We start from the raw sequence: 18,787 nt of genomic DNA, 5'->3' as shown, positions 1-18,787 counted from the left end.
AATGCTTAGGGTAACTGTTCAATGATTAAGGCTCCAGACTCCCAGACCCACTGAGTTGCCCAATGCTGCACATTACTTGGTTAATAACTTTGAGCCCTGAAATCTCATTCCCATTTCAGAGCAACAGGTTTTGTCTCTGTTTTGTTTGTGTCTGGTTTAGCAGTTTAGGGGTTACAGTGGTAGTGCTCGGCTGATGGTTGGACTTGATGATCTTAAAGGTCTCTTCCAACCTTGGTGATTCTATGAAATGCGCTTTTCTCTGCTGAACATCTGTCTTTGCCCAGAAGGAAGAGAAACGTTACTCAGGAAGGAGTCAGGGGTCAGATAGGAGGCACCGGATCATTCCTGTCCTGCAGCACTGGGACAAACCTCCCTGCCAAAATGCTCTATTTTCTCCCCCTAAAATTAGGGATTGGAGTAGCCCAGCAGAGCCAGTGCCATTCCTGGCTAACTCCTGGCAGCCCAGCACACCGCAGGGCAGCGGGCACCAAGGAGAGGATGTGGGGTGTAATAAGTAGTAGTAGTAAAGTAATTTACTCATTTAATTATATTACATGTTATATTCCTATATATATGTTATTGTAATCAATGTTCTGTTAAGGTTGGAGAACTACAAGCTGCAGAATGGGCAATTAACCTGCCAGTATTATAGGCTGATAGTCCTGCAGCTTGCAGTTCTTACGCCGAAAAGACAAATTATTATGCCTTACTGAATAAGTCTTTTGTATATTGTCTAAAAGTGTACGCCTAAAGTAACGAAGAGAAGGACAAGGATCAAAGGGTACGATAAAGGGAATCTAAAATGAACATCTGGAGAGGCCTACACACTAGGCCTCAAGGACGGATGAACTAATGCACCTGGTAACTGCAGCGAGCCTGAAAAGAACCAACCAGATCCAGACTTGCGAACTTGGATCCAATAGAAGGATAACAAGTGACTATGGAAAGGGAACTGACAATAGTATAAAGATTACTGGGTTTGCCCACTGCATTTGCTGGCTGTGAGTGGAGCAGGGGTCTCCCCGGCAGCCCAGCGCGCTGTTTTGCTTATTTGCATTTTATATAAATCTTTAATAAATGTTCGCTGCTATACTTCAGTCTATTTTCATTTACCTATAACACGGGCCTTAAACCGAGACAGGGGAGATTCAGATTAGATACTAAAAAAAAAAAATGTTCACTGTTAGGGTGGTGAGGCATTGGAAGAGGCTGCCCAGGGAGGCAGTGCAACCACCATCCCTGGAGGTGTTTAAGAGGCGCCGGGACCTGGCGCTGGGTGATGTGGTTTAGTGGTTTAGGGGTTACGGTGGTACTGCTGGGTTGACGGCTGGATTGCATGACTGTAAAGGTCTCCCCCGACCTTGAGGATCTCGCGACTCCATGATTACGCGGCCAGGAGAGTCTCCACCCCCGCCGTGCCGTGTCCGCACCGCCCTCGCAAGCACCGTCCCCCAGAGGCCCGCCCCGGCCCGGCCCGCCCGCGTCGCTCTTCTCGCCGCGGCCGCCGCGTGAGCCAGAGAATTTATCGCCGTGGCTCGCGGCGTCAGCGGCCGTGTTTCACTACGAGCCGGAGACGGAAGCGGGACGGCGCCTGCGGCGGAAGCGAGGCACCGGGGCGGCGTGTGCGCAGCGATGGCATCCCAGTAGCGGTGGCCTTCCCCCCTCCCCCCCCTTTTCCGTGGTCGGGACCGGGCGGCGGGGCCATGGCCGGGGGCCAGGCGGCCACGGCCGCGAGCGGCGGGAGGCGCGCGCTGCTGCTGCTGCTGCTGCGGCCGCGCGGCCCGGACGGCGCCTCACGTGACCGCCGCGCGACCCCGTCCCCCCCGCGTCGCTGCCTCGGCGACTGTGGGCGCCCGCCCGCAGCGCCCCCGGGCCCCGGCGGCGGCGCCGTGTGGGGAAGGTGCGGCGGGAGCGGCGCGGGGAGCCGGCGGCACCGCGGGGAGAGGGGTGAGCGCTCTCAAATACACCGTCTGAGGGGACAGGGAGGTCGGGCAGCGCAGCTGGGGAGGGGGCGGCAGCGCAAGTGCCGTGAGGGGCGGCTGAGGGAGCTGGGGGTGCTTAGCCTGGAGAAATGGAGGGACCCTTATCACTCTCTACAGCTGCCTTAAAGGAGGTTGTAACCAGGAGAGGGTCGGTCTCTTCTCCCCGGCAACAAGCGACAGGGCCAAAGGACATGGCCTTAAGCTGTGCCAGGGGAGGTTCAGGCTGGACATCAGGAGAAATTTCTTCACAGAAAGGGTGATTAGACAGTGGAATGGGCTGCCCAGGGAGGTGGTGCAGTCACCGTCCCTGGAGGTGTTTAAGGAAAGACTGGACTTGGCACTTAGTGCCATGTTCCAGTTGACAGGGTGGTTTGGGGTCAAAGGTTGGACTCGATGATCTCAGAGCTCTTCTCCAACCCAAGTGATTCTGCCTCCTGACGAATCACCTCATGCCCCACCTCGCGTTCGTTCTGTCAGGATAGTTTATACACCACCTCTCCCAATGGAAATTACTCCCTGTCTTAATCTGGCATTCAGTGTTTGGAGTATTATCTGCAAAACCAGTAAATGGCAAATTATGAGTGATTATTTTTCGTCTAAAGGGCAAGTGATGAAGGTTCGCTTCTTTAACAGTGTGTGGATTTAACCCTCACAGCTCCCACCAGCCATGGTGATTACGGTAAAGGAACAGATTTAGGACCCTAGTCCTTGGTGGGATTTTTCCTAGAAGATTATATTCTTGGAGGGCATCTCAGAAGGGCAGCAGAGGCAAAGTGTTCTGCTTTCCAGCTCTAGGGCATAGAACTTGTTAGTGGGATGCCTTTTCATTTCCAAGCAAGCTGTGATAATCTCAACACAAAATATTTTGTCATAAATGAGAAACATTTGGGGTAGTAAGGAAACTCCTGGAAAGCAAACACGTTGGTTAAATATTCTTTCTTTAAAAATAACTTAGGTTTACTTTTTTTTTTTTTCCAGATGTAAGCGTCTCTGCATCACCATCTTCGCAAAGCAAAGGGAATATATCCTTACTGGGAAATAGGAGGCTTTTTTTTGACACTCATGCGCTGGTATGCCTCTTGGAAGAAAATGGTAATTTGTTTGAAACAAGTAGCAGTTTTTAATGTCATGTCCTGAGTGGTTTTTTACTTTACAAAGTTTGTTATTTTTCCTAGACACACGATGTTACAGTTTCAGTTTTATGGAGTTTTGGAGGGCTTTTCTCTATACTGAGTAAGAACATACAGGGTTGTCTTCTCTTCAAAAAGGAAACAGTAAGCTTATACAACTTTGTTTGGAATAATTTATTACCCTACTGGCACTTAAAAATGCTAAAGAAAAATGAAATTTTAAGAACTGAGAATTAAAAAACCCTAGAGTTTTCAAGGTAGTGGTTGAAAATGTATTTTTTGGATTCCTGAGTATTTAGGATATTGGACTTTGAATATGCAACAATGTATCACAATAGGATTGAATATGGGCTACTTTGTAAAATGCAGCTTTTAGGATACAACATAGAATGCCATATAAAATATGGCTGCTCTTATGCTAAAACATAGATAAGGGAATAGATTATTATGGATTATATTACTTTTGCTGGTGGGAGGGAGGTACCTTAAGGTGAAGTTCAGTACAGCTGAATTGACTTGTAACAGCTTTCCATTCCTGAAAAGGGGAGGTCACCTCTCCAGTTTTTTTTGCTTGATTGGTATTCTGAGATGCTAGTTTAATGAGCTCATGGAACAGCTGAGTGAGCACCAGCTCAAAGTGTCAGGAGGAGGGATAAGGGGAGAGGGAGCCTTTTGGTGGTAGTAAACTATTATGTCAGCTCAGCTATTGAAAGCATCTTCCTCTCAGGTATGATTTCTGATGCTCAACTGCTGGTTACTATGAAACAATCGTGCTTTTGCCAGTGTTTCTTTTCATAATGGTTAAATCTTGCTCATGACAATCTTACTCCTGCATTTTCAAAGTGGAAAAGGTGAGAGTGTTTTTAGGGACAGTGTTTTACTATAGTTGCCAGTATATTCAGTTTATTCTAATAGGCACTCAGAAGCTGGTAGACCTAAAGTCAGGGCAGTTGGCTTTGTTTTGAGTTGAGTTTTGTATATCTTCAGTGACACTGAAGTTTTATAGTATAAAGAACTCAGTATCTACTTTTCAGGGTCAGAATTTTTGCTCATGGAAGTAGCCACATGTGAGAGATGATGTTCCATAATAACCCTAGAAAGCTCCCAGTGTTTATCCTGCTGATAGTGCTCTGCTACAGAAGCAGCCGTACTATGTCACAGACGTAATTTTGGGGTGGGGAAACTTGGCTGTACTGATTGGTTGTGTTCTTTTGTTAGTGCTGGATCAAGAGGTATATGTTGTATTGTCTTGAATAACTGGCATTTGTTTTACCTCGGTGCTGAGTATCAGCGAGTGGTATTTCTGTAAACTGTCCAGATTTGTATCTCTCTCTGAATGTTGTTGCATTTTGTTTTGCTCAGGGTTCACTACTCAGCAGTCAGAGGTCATTGTATCTGCATTAGTGAAAATCATGAACACCAACCTGGATATGATTTACAAGGACATGGTCACCAAAGTACAGCAGGTTAGATCAGAGACAATGGTGGGGTTAAAGTAAATAAAAGTCTAATATGCTTGCTAATGAAATATGTGTTGCTATGTATTATGTTAGAGGGTCCTTTTCTCCCATGGTTGTTTACAGCAAGCAATCTCAGCCTCCTATGCCCAGCTTTTTTGAATGAAAGTAAACATCTTTTCTTTTTTTTTTTATTGAATTAAAATGTTGCTGCTGATGGTAGATGTTTTCTGAGACTGTTGGATTTGACCCCTCAGGTGACTTTCTGCCATTAAGATTCAGTATTTGTACAGCAGCTCAGGAAGCCCATGAACTGTGGGCAAGGTGATAAACCTGTACATCCTTATGGTCTTTGATTGCACAAGGGCTTGTGCAAAAAGAGAATGAAGAATTGGAAGAAAGATTTGGGATGTTGTGAATGAGCTATTATCATTAGGCCATAGTTGGATATGTAAAAGATGAAATATTACATTGGTTAGATAACACCTTAGGGAAAAGCAGATACACGTGTGTGTATATGTAGAGATGAAGAAGAGAAAGAATATGGAAGATTCTGTTTTCTGTTTGCTGAGTTCACTGAAGACAAGAGAGAGCAAGAACAAGCTGGAGACACCAGGGAGTAAGAAAAGAGGTGTCCATGCAGCACTGTTTCTGTAGGGTTTTTCTAATGTGTCCGGTACTCTGACCCATTTTTCTAAGTCTTATGGTCAGCCTGGAGAGGCATCTTCCAATGCCACTTAGAAATACAATGCTGTAAGTTAGAATAGTGTTTCATGACAAAACTGAAGTTAGAGTGCTGTGTCAGATTTGTAGGGCTCTTAGTCCAGCATCAAAAGTAAGGGACTACTTAGTAGAGGAAGGTCTTCAGAGAAGAGAAGGCAGCCTCTGTTTGCATGTGTGGATAGTGTAGGATCTAGAACAGTGTCTGCAAACTTCTCCATCCTTGAAAGTTACAGAGGATTCTTGTTTGTCTTCTGTCAGTCCAGTGTAATGGACTGAGAAGAGCAATTAAAAGTATTAGCGCATGATTCTGAGAAGTGAAACACAGTGACTCCCTTGCAGGGAAAGGTAAAAAGGGAGGCAATTACAGAGCATGGTTGTGCTGAGGAGTTTTGGTCTGAAAGCCAGCTTTGCTTATTTAGCTCAGAGACACTTCTCCCTTAAAGCCTTTGCTAGCTTAAGAATTTGAAGACTTGGAAGAAACTGTTTCCTAGGTTATTAATTGAATTATTCTGATCTGTGTTAGCACTGCTGATTTTATTAAACATTACCAACATTTGAGCTTAACTTGCTTATTTTGTCACTGTCACTTTATCTTGCCTTCTGAAAACTTGGATAATCAACCTGAAATGGCTGAATTAAAAATTTCAGGGTACCAAAATAGCCTATCATACTTGTAGGCACAGATGAGAAAAAGCATCATAGTTATGATATGTCCTGAGGTTTTTCTTCCTTCTTTTAAAGGAAATTGCACTTCAGCAAGTAATGTCCCATATTGGTGGTGTGAAAAAGGACATGATTATTTTGGAAAAAAGTGAATTTTCAGCACTTCGTTCAGAAAATGAGGTAAAAAAATCACTATCTTGGAAAGTGCTATTCTTGCTTGGTTTTTTTCTAATGATGTTAAAAAGCGTGTTGTAGCCAAGGGGATGACTGTGGGGCTGGGATGGTTTAGCACCTTCATTAATGACCTTGTCATGGAGCAAAGTGCACCCTCAGCAAGTCTGCAGATGATACAAAGCGGGGAGCAGTGGCTGACACACCAGGCAGTTGTGCTGCCATTCATGGGGATATCAGCAAGCTGGAGAAATGGGATGACAGGGATCTCATGCAGTTGAAGAAATGGAAATGCCCAGTCCTGCCCCTGGGGAAGAATAGCCTCAGGCACCAGGACAGGCCCGGGGTGACCAAATGGAAAGCAGCTTGGCAGGAAAGGCCCTAAGGATCCTGGTAAACACCAAGTTGACCACGAGCCAGGAATGAGCCCTTGTGGCAAAAGCAGCCAACAGCCTCCTGGGCTGTGTTAGGAGGGCAGCCAGTGGGACATTGCTAATTTCTGCCTTGTGCTGTTGTTTAGAAGTGCACAGTACTGAGTAAACATGCATGTGTATATATCTATACACATACTGAGGACATAGTCATGCTTGATTTGCCTGCCTTTTCACATTAGGGATTATAGGCACTGTTACTGATCATGTAAATTCAGTATGATTTCTAGATTAGATGGTTTTATATACAGTAATAAAGTGCACATTTTTTTTCCTACTCTTCCAGAAAATAAAACTTGAACTCCAGCAGATAAAGAAGCAAGTCATGGTAAGATAATTAAGAATTAACACCTGTCTAGTTTGCTTGAAAAAATAAAAGGTGTTGCTTTCAAAGTTTTATTTTCAAAGTGGTGCTTAATTGTTGTGATACATAGGATACTGAAATTGCTGTTGATAGTACACTGAGGGCTGCAGCAAAGGCAGTTCATGCATACTTCATTTATGGGGACAAGGAACTGTGAGTAGTACAAGGCCTGAAGAAAAATATAAGTGAAGGCATTTTTACTTACCTGTCCTTAATTCAGATTCAGAAAGTGGCTGCCATATGATGGTTAAGGCTGAGTGAAATTCTGCATTTAAGGCTGCCTCTACATTAACAATTCAACATGCTTTTAAAATTACAGCACTTCCTAATTGTGGTTTTCTGATTGTTGAGGGTTTTTTGGGTTTGTTTTGTTTTTTTCTCTGAAGACTTACCAGTTAACTGTCCAGAACTTAAAATAGTCTTTAAATGGCCTTTTTAGGCCACCAATTGGGACCATTTTGTTTTGTCCCATTTGTTTGGGAGTAAATGACCACTGCAAGAAAACAGGCTCTGTGTAGAAAACTTACTCTGTTAAGTTATCATACAAGATTCTTATCAGGTTTAAGCATCAGTGCTGTGTTTCTGTTCTTTATGCTTTGTGTGTCTTGCAGAGCACTCCAAACACACTTCACTTCTACCGTGAAAACCAATATCCTCTTAAATCTGTCACTTCAATTGGTGTGGAGGCATAAGCAGGCTTTACACAGAAACATACATTCTTGAAAGAGTGATTAAGATTGGAAACTGGGAAACATTAACTGTTTGTAGGGAGTACAGACATCTGACCTAACTGCTGTTGGCTGCTGAGATGTCCTTCTTAGTTGAAAGGATGGAGCACTCTTCCTTCCCTAGGATTTTTCCATGAAACTGTCAGACTGTTGGACTTGTTGAGCTAGCTGACAGTGTGCTCAAACTCAGTTTAGTGCCTCCTTACCATTTCTTTCCTATTCTCTTATGTTTCTTTTTGCACCGTCATCTCCAAAAGGAAAGCATAAATTTTTCAAGCCTAGTCCCATGTGTTTCACACTGTTATGAAGTGCTTAATGCATCTGGGTTTTCAGAATACCATTTTAAAATGCATTTGGCATCTAATTTTTGAATTGTAACTTATTTTAGAGTTTTAGTTGCATGTAAATGAGCTAGTGTAATCCACTGGTAGAGCATCAAGGATCTGAGTCATCTTTTCTTGAAAGCTAAATGTCTTTAAATTTTACTTTTAACTGTTAATGTAATTCTCACAAGGGCAAGTTGTTTTATGTTTGCTCATACAAAAAGGCAATATAAAAGTTCAAGAAAAATTATTTCTAATTTTTTATTTATTAAATTGTAATGTATTCTGTTGCAATGACAACTAATGATGAACCAATTCAAATTCAAAATTCAAACACAGAAATTGAATCTAATTATTGTTCATACTAACTTAATCAACTCTTAACTAGTAGACATTGGCCTACTTGAGAAATGCTTATCTGGTTCTAACTAGAATTTCCCAGAACATCAGCCATCTTTTGCTTCTCCCACACATTCATCTGATCAGCAGTTTGCTGCATGACAAACTGTCAGCTGGCTGGAATTCCTGCCAGGAGGTTGCACTAAAATGGCAGGTGTCACTGAGAAAAGCAGGAATCACTTACAGCTATTGATAAAGTAAAATGCAAATGTACAGCTTATGGTAGTTTTTAAAAGTTAGGTGCTTAAAAATCTGATAAATGTTTCCTGACTTCTAAAATGTCTCTAGCTTTTTCTGAAAGCCTTAGATGTAGTCTTTAGAAACAGATTTTGGTTTACAATGGAAGGTTGGAAACTGCTTTTAAAGTTATTTTGAGCATCAAGATTGCTTCATAGAAGAAATCCAACTTACTGGTGTACCTAGGCATTGGTTTCTAGAAATCAGAGTTACGGGATACAGGAAACATTCCCTGCAATTATAGAAGGATGTGTTCTCAATGAAGTGCTGTTTTCAGTGTTAAAAGTAGTTGTTAGTTTTTGATTCTGAGATCCAACTCATACAGTAGAACATCAGTATTTCCCAGGGGAAGATTAGAAATACTTATACTTTTGAAAATTATATACACTAATTGGAGAGAAACTTTATTAATGAGATATGTAAAGTAAGATACAATATATTTATCTCATTCTTTCTGTTTATGATTAAACAGAAAATCTTGCTGCTTTATCATTTTTTCCCATTAGGATGAAATTACCAAAGTTCGAGCAGATAACAAGTTAAACCTAAACCTAGAGAAGAGCAGAGTAAAAGAACTGGTAAGTTTTGTTAACTTTCTTCCAGAAGCATGTCAACACTGAGTAATTTCCAAATTTGGGTAAGAGCATCTCACCCAAGGAGCATTTTCATACTAAGCTATAGTATCACTCAGCTTCAAGAGGGTATTAATCTAAGTTATTCATCCTTATGCTGGTATAGTGCAAGGTGCCTTGTTTAGGTTTATATATCTTATCTATTTTGATATTGTTTTAATATTGGGATTAACACATTACACTTAAATATATTATTTAATTCAACATGTTGACCGGCTGCCTAGAGGTGTTCTATTTTATTAGTAGATCTCTCTGTTTTCAGGCTTAATGAAGTTTACACATTCCTCAAATTTATCATCCTTGAAGATGTTTCATTTCCCTGTATTATTTTTTTAATTGTAAATGATGCTGGTTCAGATTGTTTTGAGCTTTGAAATATCTGGTAGATCTGAATTGATGTAATCTTAAATTAGAGTAATGTAGATGTAGAATTTTAACAAGTTTTTGCATTATCTGTAGCACTTTATTTAGAGTTCTGTTCTCATAGATTTTTTTTTTTCAGTAACTTTTAGGATCTCTATGAAATTGCATTTTCTAAATTGAAAGATCTTTTAATTACATTTTTTCTATTAGTATTATTTCTTATTCAGTCCTTTTTCCCAGGTGTGTAATGAAGACGTAATATTTATCTCCAATCCTGGCAATAAGAACTGCTCAAGTAGATGTCATTTATCTTCTGTGTGTGCCCCTTGACATTTTTCCGTGTGATTAGTTTAGGTAACAGCTGTGTTGGTGTTGTTTCAGTATAAAGACTAACAGTCTGCTAGCTCATGGTAGATGCTTGAATAAAGTACAATTTCAGCAGGTAGAATTCTTGTTTAAAGGTTAATACTTCACACTGTTGTTTTTAAAAAAGCATCGTATGAAATGTACTCCTTGTATAGATCATAAGCTTTGCAATATTTCGGGCTTACAAGACCTATATAAAACCACTGCACCAGTGATAAATTAGGCACCAATGTTTTCTTGTATATTTATGTAGGATCCTGGAATCTGGACTCTTGTCTGTTGTGCAGAACACAACATTATTTTGACTGCCTCGCAGGAAAAGCAAACTATGCATGTCAACTTTCTCTTAAAAAAGTTAACCAACTTTGTAGTCTGTTGTGCAACAATAATTTCATAGTTTCTATGGAAACTGCTCTTCTCTTTTTTTACTCCTCCCACTCCCCCACTTTAATGTCAGCTCTGCCATGCATGAACAGAAAAGGAAAAAGGCAGATGAATGCAGAGCAGGTTGTAAGGCATACACTGAGTTGGGGAAGAGACGTTATCTGGTATTTTCTATAGTAGGCAGAGCATCATTGGTATATTTACTTCAATTGTAATGTGACTAAGGACTGAATATCCAGCTTTCTGAGAATAAAACTCAGGATAATTGAAGGTTACTGTGCATTCTTACTAAGTAACTGTTCAGAAGAGAAAAACATTTAAATTGCTTTAACTTGAAGCACAAAGTAAAATGTTCTTATTGTTCAGTTTTCTTTGGAATAAGTACTGATAGAGAATCTTACTGTGTCAACACTGATGTGGGCAGTCTTTAATGTTTCAAACTCTGAATGCTTTATTATTTAATTATTCTTTATTTCTCACAGAATCCTACATTACTCAATGCACATCTCCTTATGCTGTGATTTACATCTGCAGTGTACAGATGTGATTTAGAAACTTGAAGTACAGTACAAAAATCCATATCTATTGTGTGTTAATGCATCACAGGGCCTATAAACTTGGTGTTAAAAAACTCAAGATGCATCTGACAAAAATAAATTTTTTCTGCACTGTGAAAAATGTGAACTGAAATCTCCCTGTTGAATTTCGGGGGGGGGGGCAGTTTAGCCTTGTATTTCCTTCTTTTTTTTGTTTTTTAATGCACTGTTGTTGTTACAAATGTGTTGTAATGCCTTCCAGTAAAAGGCCAATTTCACTGTCTTAAACCTAAGATTAAAATCCTTGGGTCTGACCTAGAGAGTTCCAGCCACAAAACAAAACTTTAAGAAACATCCAGAAAGAAGCTTGTAGAATATAAATTATTCAGAAGATGTGTATTTGGCTAACTGCATCTGTTTAAAGTAAAACAGGTGAACTATTTCAGTCCATAAAATTATTTTGTCATGGTTCTTTTGATAGTGATGATCAGTTTATCAATGTGGGGTCCAATTCTTACATTTCTACCAAAACATAATTTTAATTAGATTCTTTTATAAATATTCTGCCATCTTGCCACTTTAAAAAATGTCGCTTTATATAAAATGCGTGAATTTCTTTTTTTATCCTTTTTTTCCTTTTACAGAACCTACTGACTCTTTCATTAATTGTAGACATGCTGTTAGTTGTCTTTATGTAATTTTCTACATTTGTAGCAGCCTGCTGTCTTTTAGCTTCAACTTCAGATCAGTCAAACATCCAAACAGAGCTCTAGATCTTTCATGAGGGTTTTTCAATGCTGAAGCACTTATGTAGATTAATCTGATTTTAATATTAAAACGAAATAAGTGGAGGAAAAATAAGGTGACTTCCATGTGAGAATGTCAACAGATGAGGTTATTGCTGTGTAACTGAGGATTCTGAGATGGGTGCCTGATGACCTTAATACTCTGTGCCATTTACTGATGGTTTAGCAACTGTCTATGAATAATTTAATAATAAATGAATAATTTGCTTCAGTAGTGGGACAGGAACCATTATAGATGTCAAGGTAAATCATGCCTGTTCATGAGTCAGAAAGGTAGCCTGCTTTAAAGGTATGCTTCTTTAATTTGGGTTTAACTTTCCTTGAACCCAATAGCTGTAACTTAAAAATAAGCCACCCCTTCTGAGGATCCACAGATTAATGGCTTAACATGCAATACAAATGTTCTGGTTTTAACAAATATATCATTAAATGATGGTCAGAACAACTCAAATGGTGGGTTATACAGTGCTGGCTAAACATTTCTTTGATAACTGAGTTTGATACGATATTTTAAAACTGTTCTCCCTTCCTGAAGGAAGTAGGTGGTTCACTCTTAGTTGTGCTTGTATGCTCAATGGATTAGGTAACTGTTCCAGAGTTACTGTTTAGAATCATAGGCCCTTGTTTTTCAGAACTGCAAATCTGCCAGCCTGTCTTCCAGCTGCTCACTAATATGTAGCTTTTGCAGAAGATGAGTGTCTGATGAACTCGTTGCACTTTACATTTCAGAGGTGTGGATGAACACCGGTCTGTATAGTGCTTTTCAAAAGGACAGCAGTTATCCTACAATGCTGTCTCCCAAGTGTTGTCAGTCAATAGTCTTGTCCAGATTATGTGTTCTGCATAATTTGGAAACAAATAAACATACTTAGAAGTGGAAAAAAGGGGGGGGGGAGTTTAAGGACAGTATCATGTTTAACTTTTTTTTTTCCCCTCCTCTAGTATTCGCTTAATGAAAGAAAACTACTTGAAATGAGGACAGAAATAGTGGAATTGGTAAGAACTTGATAGCTGATTATTACACAGCAAATCTTTTTGTACTTGTGTTATAGACCTGGTATTCTTTTTGGACTTGTTCATGTCTTCAAGCACTGTAATGTAAATGCCTACAGAATAAAAAGGCTTCCGTATATATTATTAGACCTTCTGCATGTATATATGAACTATCCAGTAGTCACTTTGTCTTGAGACTTGATCCATGTCATATTTTCTCTAGATGAAATTCTACTCTTAATGTGAAATTAATTCTTCCCCCCCACATTCAGTGAGAAACTTATTGTTAGATTAATTTGTCTTCGTTTTAGAGGAAGTTTTTACCAAGCACTACTACTTCCTTTTGTTTCCTTTCTGTAGTATAGGGAATTATTTCTGGGATTATGTCTAGCAGTAAATCATTAACTGATTCACAATGTTTCAGTAGTGCTGATTTGAAAATATCAGCAGCTCAGCAGCTGTTGTTCTCAGTTTACAAGTTGGATTTTTCAGTCTCTTCTGAGTAATAATTCTATACCATATTTTTTAACAGAACTCCTGTCTTCTGTTATAATCAGATTCTGAATTTGGAGCTGTTTTTGTGGTAGAATTCATTACAAGATGAAGACATGCTTTTCTACAACAGAAGGCCAATTCTCAGTTTTTCTAATGATCCATAAATCCTTATGCTCCAGTATGATTTTGTCACAAGAGGCTCTTTGACTTCTCAGTAGCTCTTAAAATTCAGCAGTGACTTTAGTATCAGTGGGCCGAGCAACAGATTGAAGTTAATGTTTATGCTGTTAGATTGAGATAAGAAGGCATCCAGTTCTGCCAGTTTCTAGATTATGTGTTAAGGACCATGTAATCACAAATCTCCCAAGTTCACCAAATTATTCAATTCCTTGGATATAATCAGCTAAGAAGGAACTTACTCTCTTTGAATGCAAATTAACATGCATTTAAGGAGAAAGCAAAAATACAACTTGAAGGGTTGGGTTGAATTTCTAAATAAACTGGAAAGTGATAAAATTACATCATTTTGTTGCTTTGTTTTTTAGCATGCACAGCAAGATCGGGCTCTGACCCAAACAGACAGAAAAATAGATACAGAAGTTGCAGATCTGAAAACAATGCTCGAATCACACAAACTTGATAATATTAAGTACCTAGCAGGTAAGGAATCTGATAGTCTCTGAGGGTGAAACTGTTAAACATTGTTAAATATTTGGCAAACTCTCGATGAGCTGTATTCATAAAGGCCCCAATTAAAAAAAAATAAAAATACTTGAAATAGTCTCAGGCAAGATTTGCAGCCTTATTTGTGTACTTAACCCAAAGTTTCCTATGATTTGCAACTTTATTTCACATGGGCTTTTTTCTGGGTTTTGCCCTGCTTTATACTGTAATAATAATGTGTATGAGAAATCTAAAAGACTGCATGTTAACAAGGACCAAAAAGTTCTTTGGTACCTGACTTAATTTATAAAAGCAGCCTGCTGTGCTCATTACTGGGATTTCTTCATCCGTCTGATGGAGATCTATGTGCAAAATGGAACATTTCAGCTTTTCTGACTGTTCAGCTCTACATATTCTTTAAACTTCCCTTTTTACATATGCCTTGAAGCATATGTGTGCCTGCATTACAGCCTGTGGTAACTTTAATATGTTGACATTTTGCTACTGAGTGTGCATTGCTGTTAAATGAGTAGAAAATTATTATTCTGATTAAGATTTTCTGATTATTCTTTCACAATGGGTTTTGTCACAAGTAAAATCACTTAAGCCTATTCATAGTGCTGTATTTGTGACATACCCTTTAGAGAGAACCAATAAAATGGAAAGTAAAAGGTGCTTTATTAAAATGAGAAGAAATTCTTTTCCCTACCATTCCTACTCATCATCGTCATCATGGCTGGGCTTCGCGAACGAAGATTTGGGAAGGGCTCTACCCACATTTGTTACAAGCATGCTGACCAATATGAGACAGGCATGTCCAGGTTGCAAAAGGCACAGCAGAAAGACTCCTTAGGTGGTAAATTCTGCAAGACATGATTCTTTCTGCGTTACCTTTTCTCCTCGAGAGTGTTCTCAAAGGCATCATCAGCGTTATAGATGGTGTGTCTCCAGGCCTCCTGACTGGAGGCCAGAGTAGACCAGTGATGTTGATCAATGTGGCCAAGGCTGAGATGTTGTTTCAGGGAGTCCTCGTGTCTTTTCTTCGGGGCTCCTCTTGTGCAGCAGCCGGTGGCAAGTTCACCATAGAGCAAGATCTTAGGGAGGTGGTGGTCCTTCATCCTGGAGACGTGCCCTGCCCAGCTCAGCTGTGTTCTCAGCAGCACGGCCTCAATACTTGTGACTGCTGCCTGTTCTAGAACAGATGTATTGGTCACATAATCTGACCAGTGGATGTTTAGGATTGTATGGAGACAGCGTTGATGGAACTGTTCTAGGAGACGCAGGTGGTGGTGGTAGATGAGCCATGATTCGGATCTGTGTAAGAGAGTAGACATTGAAATCTACATGGAAGAAAAAGTAATTAAAAATCATTTGCATTGTGTTTGAAGTGCTCCTATTGCAAAGAATGGCAAAAATCTTTTGTGTTTCTATCTAGAAATCAAAAGTTGATTTCATTTAAATAGAAATTTTAAAAATTGAAAACTGATAACCCTTGTTAAAGATGGCTTTCATTTATTTGTTTGCTGAATACTTGACTGCGATTTATTAATCTTGTTATTTATTTCCTCATTTTGCATCTGTAACTTGCCATATTGATTTTTTTTGAATGGTAAGCAAGTAAGGGTTTCTTTCAGCCTTTCAAGAGTTTTCCAGCCCAGTTTCTCTGCATTCTTTTTTTTTTTCCTTCCTTCCTTCCTTCTTATTTGTCATTTTTAGACTCCTCCTACCTTGAAATTGTTGCAAACCAAAATCCTTATTTTCTTGCATGGGGAAGGGGTGGTGGTTACACTTTTAGTTTTGTAGTATAACACGAGAGATGTTCTGAGAGCTAATGATTTAATGTCAATGTTAATGCCATTTTCCTCCCCATTTTTATTTCCTTTCAGGTTCAGTATTTACATGCCTTACTGTAGCACTGGGATTTTACCGCTTATGGATATAACAAGACATGAATTTAAAGGGACTTCTACTGTCTTGGTTTCTGAAAGAAAAGACGATTTTAATCTTTGCCTGGATTTTAACCAAGTCTTGACTGTTTTATTTATTATTTTATAAAACAGACTGTACTGAGAATGTAACCAAAGATGTGCCTAGAAACAAACTGTACACATATCATGTATGTGTTGAATATTACCTCTGACAGCAGCACTTCTGCCATTTCCCTCTGATCTGAGCTGTAGTGCACCTTGCCACTGCCAAGTGTCATACAGAAGCAAAGACTGGCACTCGTGCCAATCGGATGGGCCTGAAGAACCAGTAGAATTATGTTCCATTGCCTCTTTGGACAAGCTTGCCAGAGTCGGTTGCATGTGTCGGACTGAAGTGTTGGTTGTTAATGTAAAACTGAAACTACATGTTTTGTGGCTTGGAGGCACTGTTGTATAACTAGAGTTTGTGCTAACTGAATCATGCTCACTTCCCTCCTGCTAACACTTGTTCATACAGTTACTATGATCAAATATTTGTTTTGCTATTTTTATAACATAGCTATCAGCTTGTTTTCCAGATGGCTGCCCAATCACTCGTGTTTCATTAACGAGTACCGTGTAATGATAGCAGAGTTTGCTGCTGGTTTTGTTTGTAAGATATTTGTAGAGATTTTTGTGACTAACTTGCCTTTGGTACATGTAAGTATCAGATACTCATTCCATATGCTCATTGCTAACCTTACCACTATAACTGGAAGTTTGAAATGCAGTAAAATACGCTAGTTGTGTTAATTTGTGTTTAAGTGATACAAAGTGTCTCTGGTGCTGCCTTCTTGGGGGAAAGGAAATTGATGTTTCTAGAAAGGAAAGAGATTTTAAATAGTTATGAAGCAGGGTCTTTGCAAGAAAACTGCAGTACCAACAGACTTCTGGGGGTTTTATGACTTTATTTTTTAAAAAATCATGTTGATTGTTCAAATGTGGAACCTTGATAGTGATTATAATAATGAAAGCAGTAATGGACCCCTGTAAGATGTTTAATCCAGTTCTGAACAAGCCCACCTGAACCAGTAAGAGCGACTGGAAGCAATGAAGAAAGGTGTCCAGTGTATCCAGATATCTATCATTCTTCCACTGACGAAGTGACTGCTTTAGTAGCAGAGCTGCCATCTGTGTTCCTTCAGTTAAGGGAAATTTCCCTTTCCTGCTTGCTTTTAGGAGGGGAAATCAGTTTATGCACTGATGATAAATGCTGTTAGAGCACAATCACGGCTTTGCTTAATGAAAGTAAAGCTTTTTGGCTACTTTGTGCCTATACTGTAATGATCATTTAACTTTTTTTGTGGTTGGGAGTGCTAGACTTTGATCATGTACAAGCATGGAGGAAAAGATGGATGCCTGTAAAAATACTGACCTGAAATAAAGAATTTTGAATATTTCATAAAACACGAGTTTTCATTATAAATGCAACTTTTTAATTTGAAATTAATCTCTTTGGTTGAAGGTAAGTCACTGCTAATAGCACATCTTTTAGGCTAGGAATTTGCAAAGTCAACAGCCCCTCCAAGACATTGAAGAGGAATAACGTAAAGAAAACTGTTAATGCACTCTAACTTAACAGCCCCTCTAAATTAATGAATCTTTATTCAAGAACTTCAGTTTTTTGTTTAAAAAATATTTTTTGCACTAACTTACAGGATTTGACACTTTCTTCAGTTAAGACAAGCGATAATTCAGTTTTTAGAATGACTTTGCTGTTGGTCTTAACTTCCCAGGGCAGGGGATTCTGTATATCTCTATGTAATCAGTACGTGTTTGCTTGTAGGCCTGAGCATCTGACAAATAACTATTTAAGACTGATTTTAAATATAGGTTCTATCCTGCTAAGAACAGATACTGTGCAAGTAAATTTCTATTTTGGGCAGGTGGAAAGAGGAAGTGAAAGATTATAGAGAAGTGTTGTCTTGGAATTAGCAAAGTGTCAGGAAACCATTACTTGGTGAGTGGTTTTAAGCAAGGAATAAAGTTAATGTGTCCTTCAGGAAAAATACACTATAAAAAGAACATAATTATTATCCCCTAGCCCAAAAAGTCTTTAAGTGTCGTGTAAAAGTTTGCTACTCCTGTGTGCAGAGACACAAAATCTCCCATTTCCTCTGTCTTTCTAACACAGTATCATCATATGTACCACGTATTTAGTGGCATTCCAGAAATTTAGAAAATCCTCTATATATTTTGAAATACAAATCTGACAGATTTAAACTCTAGGAATGAGCCTTTTGGAACAGGTGAGAATCTATTATATCAGGATGTGCTACTAAATATTAAATCACAGAATTATTTGGATTGGCAGGGACCTCAAAGACCATCTTGTTCCAACCCCCCTGCCATGGGCAGGAACACCTTCCACTAGACCAGGTTGCTCAAAGCCCCATCCAACCTGGCCTTGAACACTTCCAGGGACGGGGCATCCACGGCTTCTCTGGTGCCTCCCCACCCTCACAATAAAGAATTTCTTCCCAATACCTAAACTGACCCTTTCTCAGTTTAAAGCCATTCCCTTTTGTCCTGTCACTGCATGCTCCTGTAAAAAGTACCTCTCCAGCATTCTTGCAGCCCCTTTAGGTACTGGAAAGCTGCTCTAAGGTCTCCCTAGAGCCATCTCCAGGCTGAACAACCCCAACACTCTTAGCCCATCTTCATAGGAGAGGTGGCCCTGCCCTCTGATCATCCTTGTGGTCCTCTGGACCTGCTGGACCAGGCCTATGTCCATCATATGCTTGGACCCCAGAGCTGGATGCAGTAGAGGTGGGGTGTCATCAGAGCAGAGTAGAGGGGCAGAATCATCTTCCTCGACCTGCTGGCCATGCTGCTTTTGATGCAGCCCAGGATACAGTTGGATTTCTGGGCTAGAAGTGCATGTCTCTTGAAAAGAAACAGTTGAGTGTCAAATGATCACTAAATTCATAAACAGGAGACCTAAACTGGCAATTCTCCCAATTTGTTTCTGTAA

At 39.7% G+C, this 18,787-nt stretch overlaps 1 protein-coding gene across 3 annotated transcripts; it reads left to right on the top strand.

Annotated features, from left to right (window-relative positions):
- Positions 1 to 1,482: 1,482 nt before the first annotated feature.
- MCUR1 (mitochondrial calcium uniporter regulator 1) lies at positions 1,483 to 17,220 on the top strand. 3 transcript variants are annotated; one of them, XR_007906572.1, is made up of 10 exons: positions 1,485 to 1,947; positions 2,961 to 3,074; positions 4,475 to 4,578; positions 6,034 to 6,135; positions 6,844 to 6,885; positions 9,115 to 9,186; positions 12,328 to 12,386; positions 12,638 to 12,691; positions 13,729 to 13,843; positions 15,733 to 15,838. XR_007906572.1 is itself a non-coding variant. In XM_051799252.1 (9 exons), exons 1-9 carry the CDS (start codon positions 1,704 to 1,706, stop codon positions 15,786 to 15,788), a joined length of 903 nt encoding a protein of 300 aa, XP_051655212.1. In that variant the 5' UTR covers positions 1,500 to 1,703; the 3' UTR covers positions 15,789 to 17,220. The 3 variants fall into 3 exon arrangements, 2 of the variants coding, with proteins under 2 accessions (XP_051655214.1, XP_051655212.1); XM_051799252.1 differs by lacking the exon at positions 12,328 to 12,386 and having other exon boundaries at positions 1,500 to 1,947; positions 15,733 to 17,220; XM_051799254.1 differs by lacking the exons at positions 12,328 to 12,386; positions 12,638 to 12,691; positions 13,729 to 13,843; positions 15,733 to 15,838 and adding an exon at positions 9,844 to 12,321 and having other exon boundaries at positions 1,483 to 1,947.
- Positions 17,221 to 18,787: the final 1,567 nt, after the last annotated feature.

Source organism: Manacus candei, unplaced genomic scaffold, assembly GCF_025592945.1.
Source record: "Manacus candei isolate 608988 ecotype Guabito, Panama unplaced genomic scaffold, ASM2559294v1 h1tg000049l, whole genome shotgun sequence".
NCBI lineage: Eukaryota > Metazoa > Chordata > Aves > Passeriformes > Pipridae > Manacus > Manacus candei.
This window is presented reverse-complemented; position numbering and strand designations above follow the sequence as displayed.

Excerpts from the sequence above, each read along its gene's own strand:
- MCUR1 (XM_051799252.1), top strand. The coding sequence starts at position 1,704 with ATGGCCGGGGGCCAGGCGGCCACGGCCGCGAGCGGCGGGAGGCGCGCG. Across the intron at positions 3,075-4,474 it reads ATGCCTCTTGGAAGAAAATG|GGTTCACTACTCAGCAGTCA; the intron begins GTAATTTGTTTG and ends TGTTTTGCTCAG. Across the intron at positions 9,187-12,637 it reads AGAGCAGAGTAAAAGAACTG|TATTCGCTTAATGAAAGAAA; the intron begins GTAAGTTTTGTT and ends CCCCTCCTCTAG.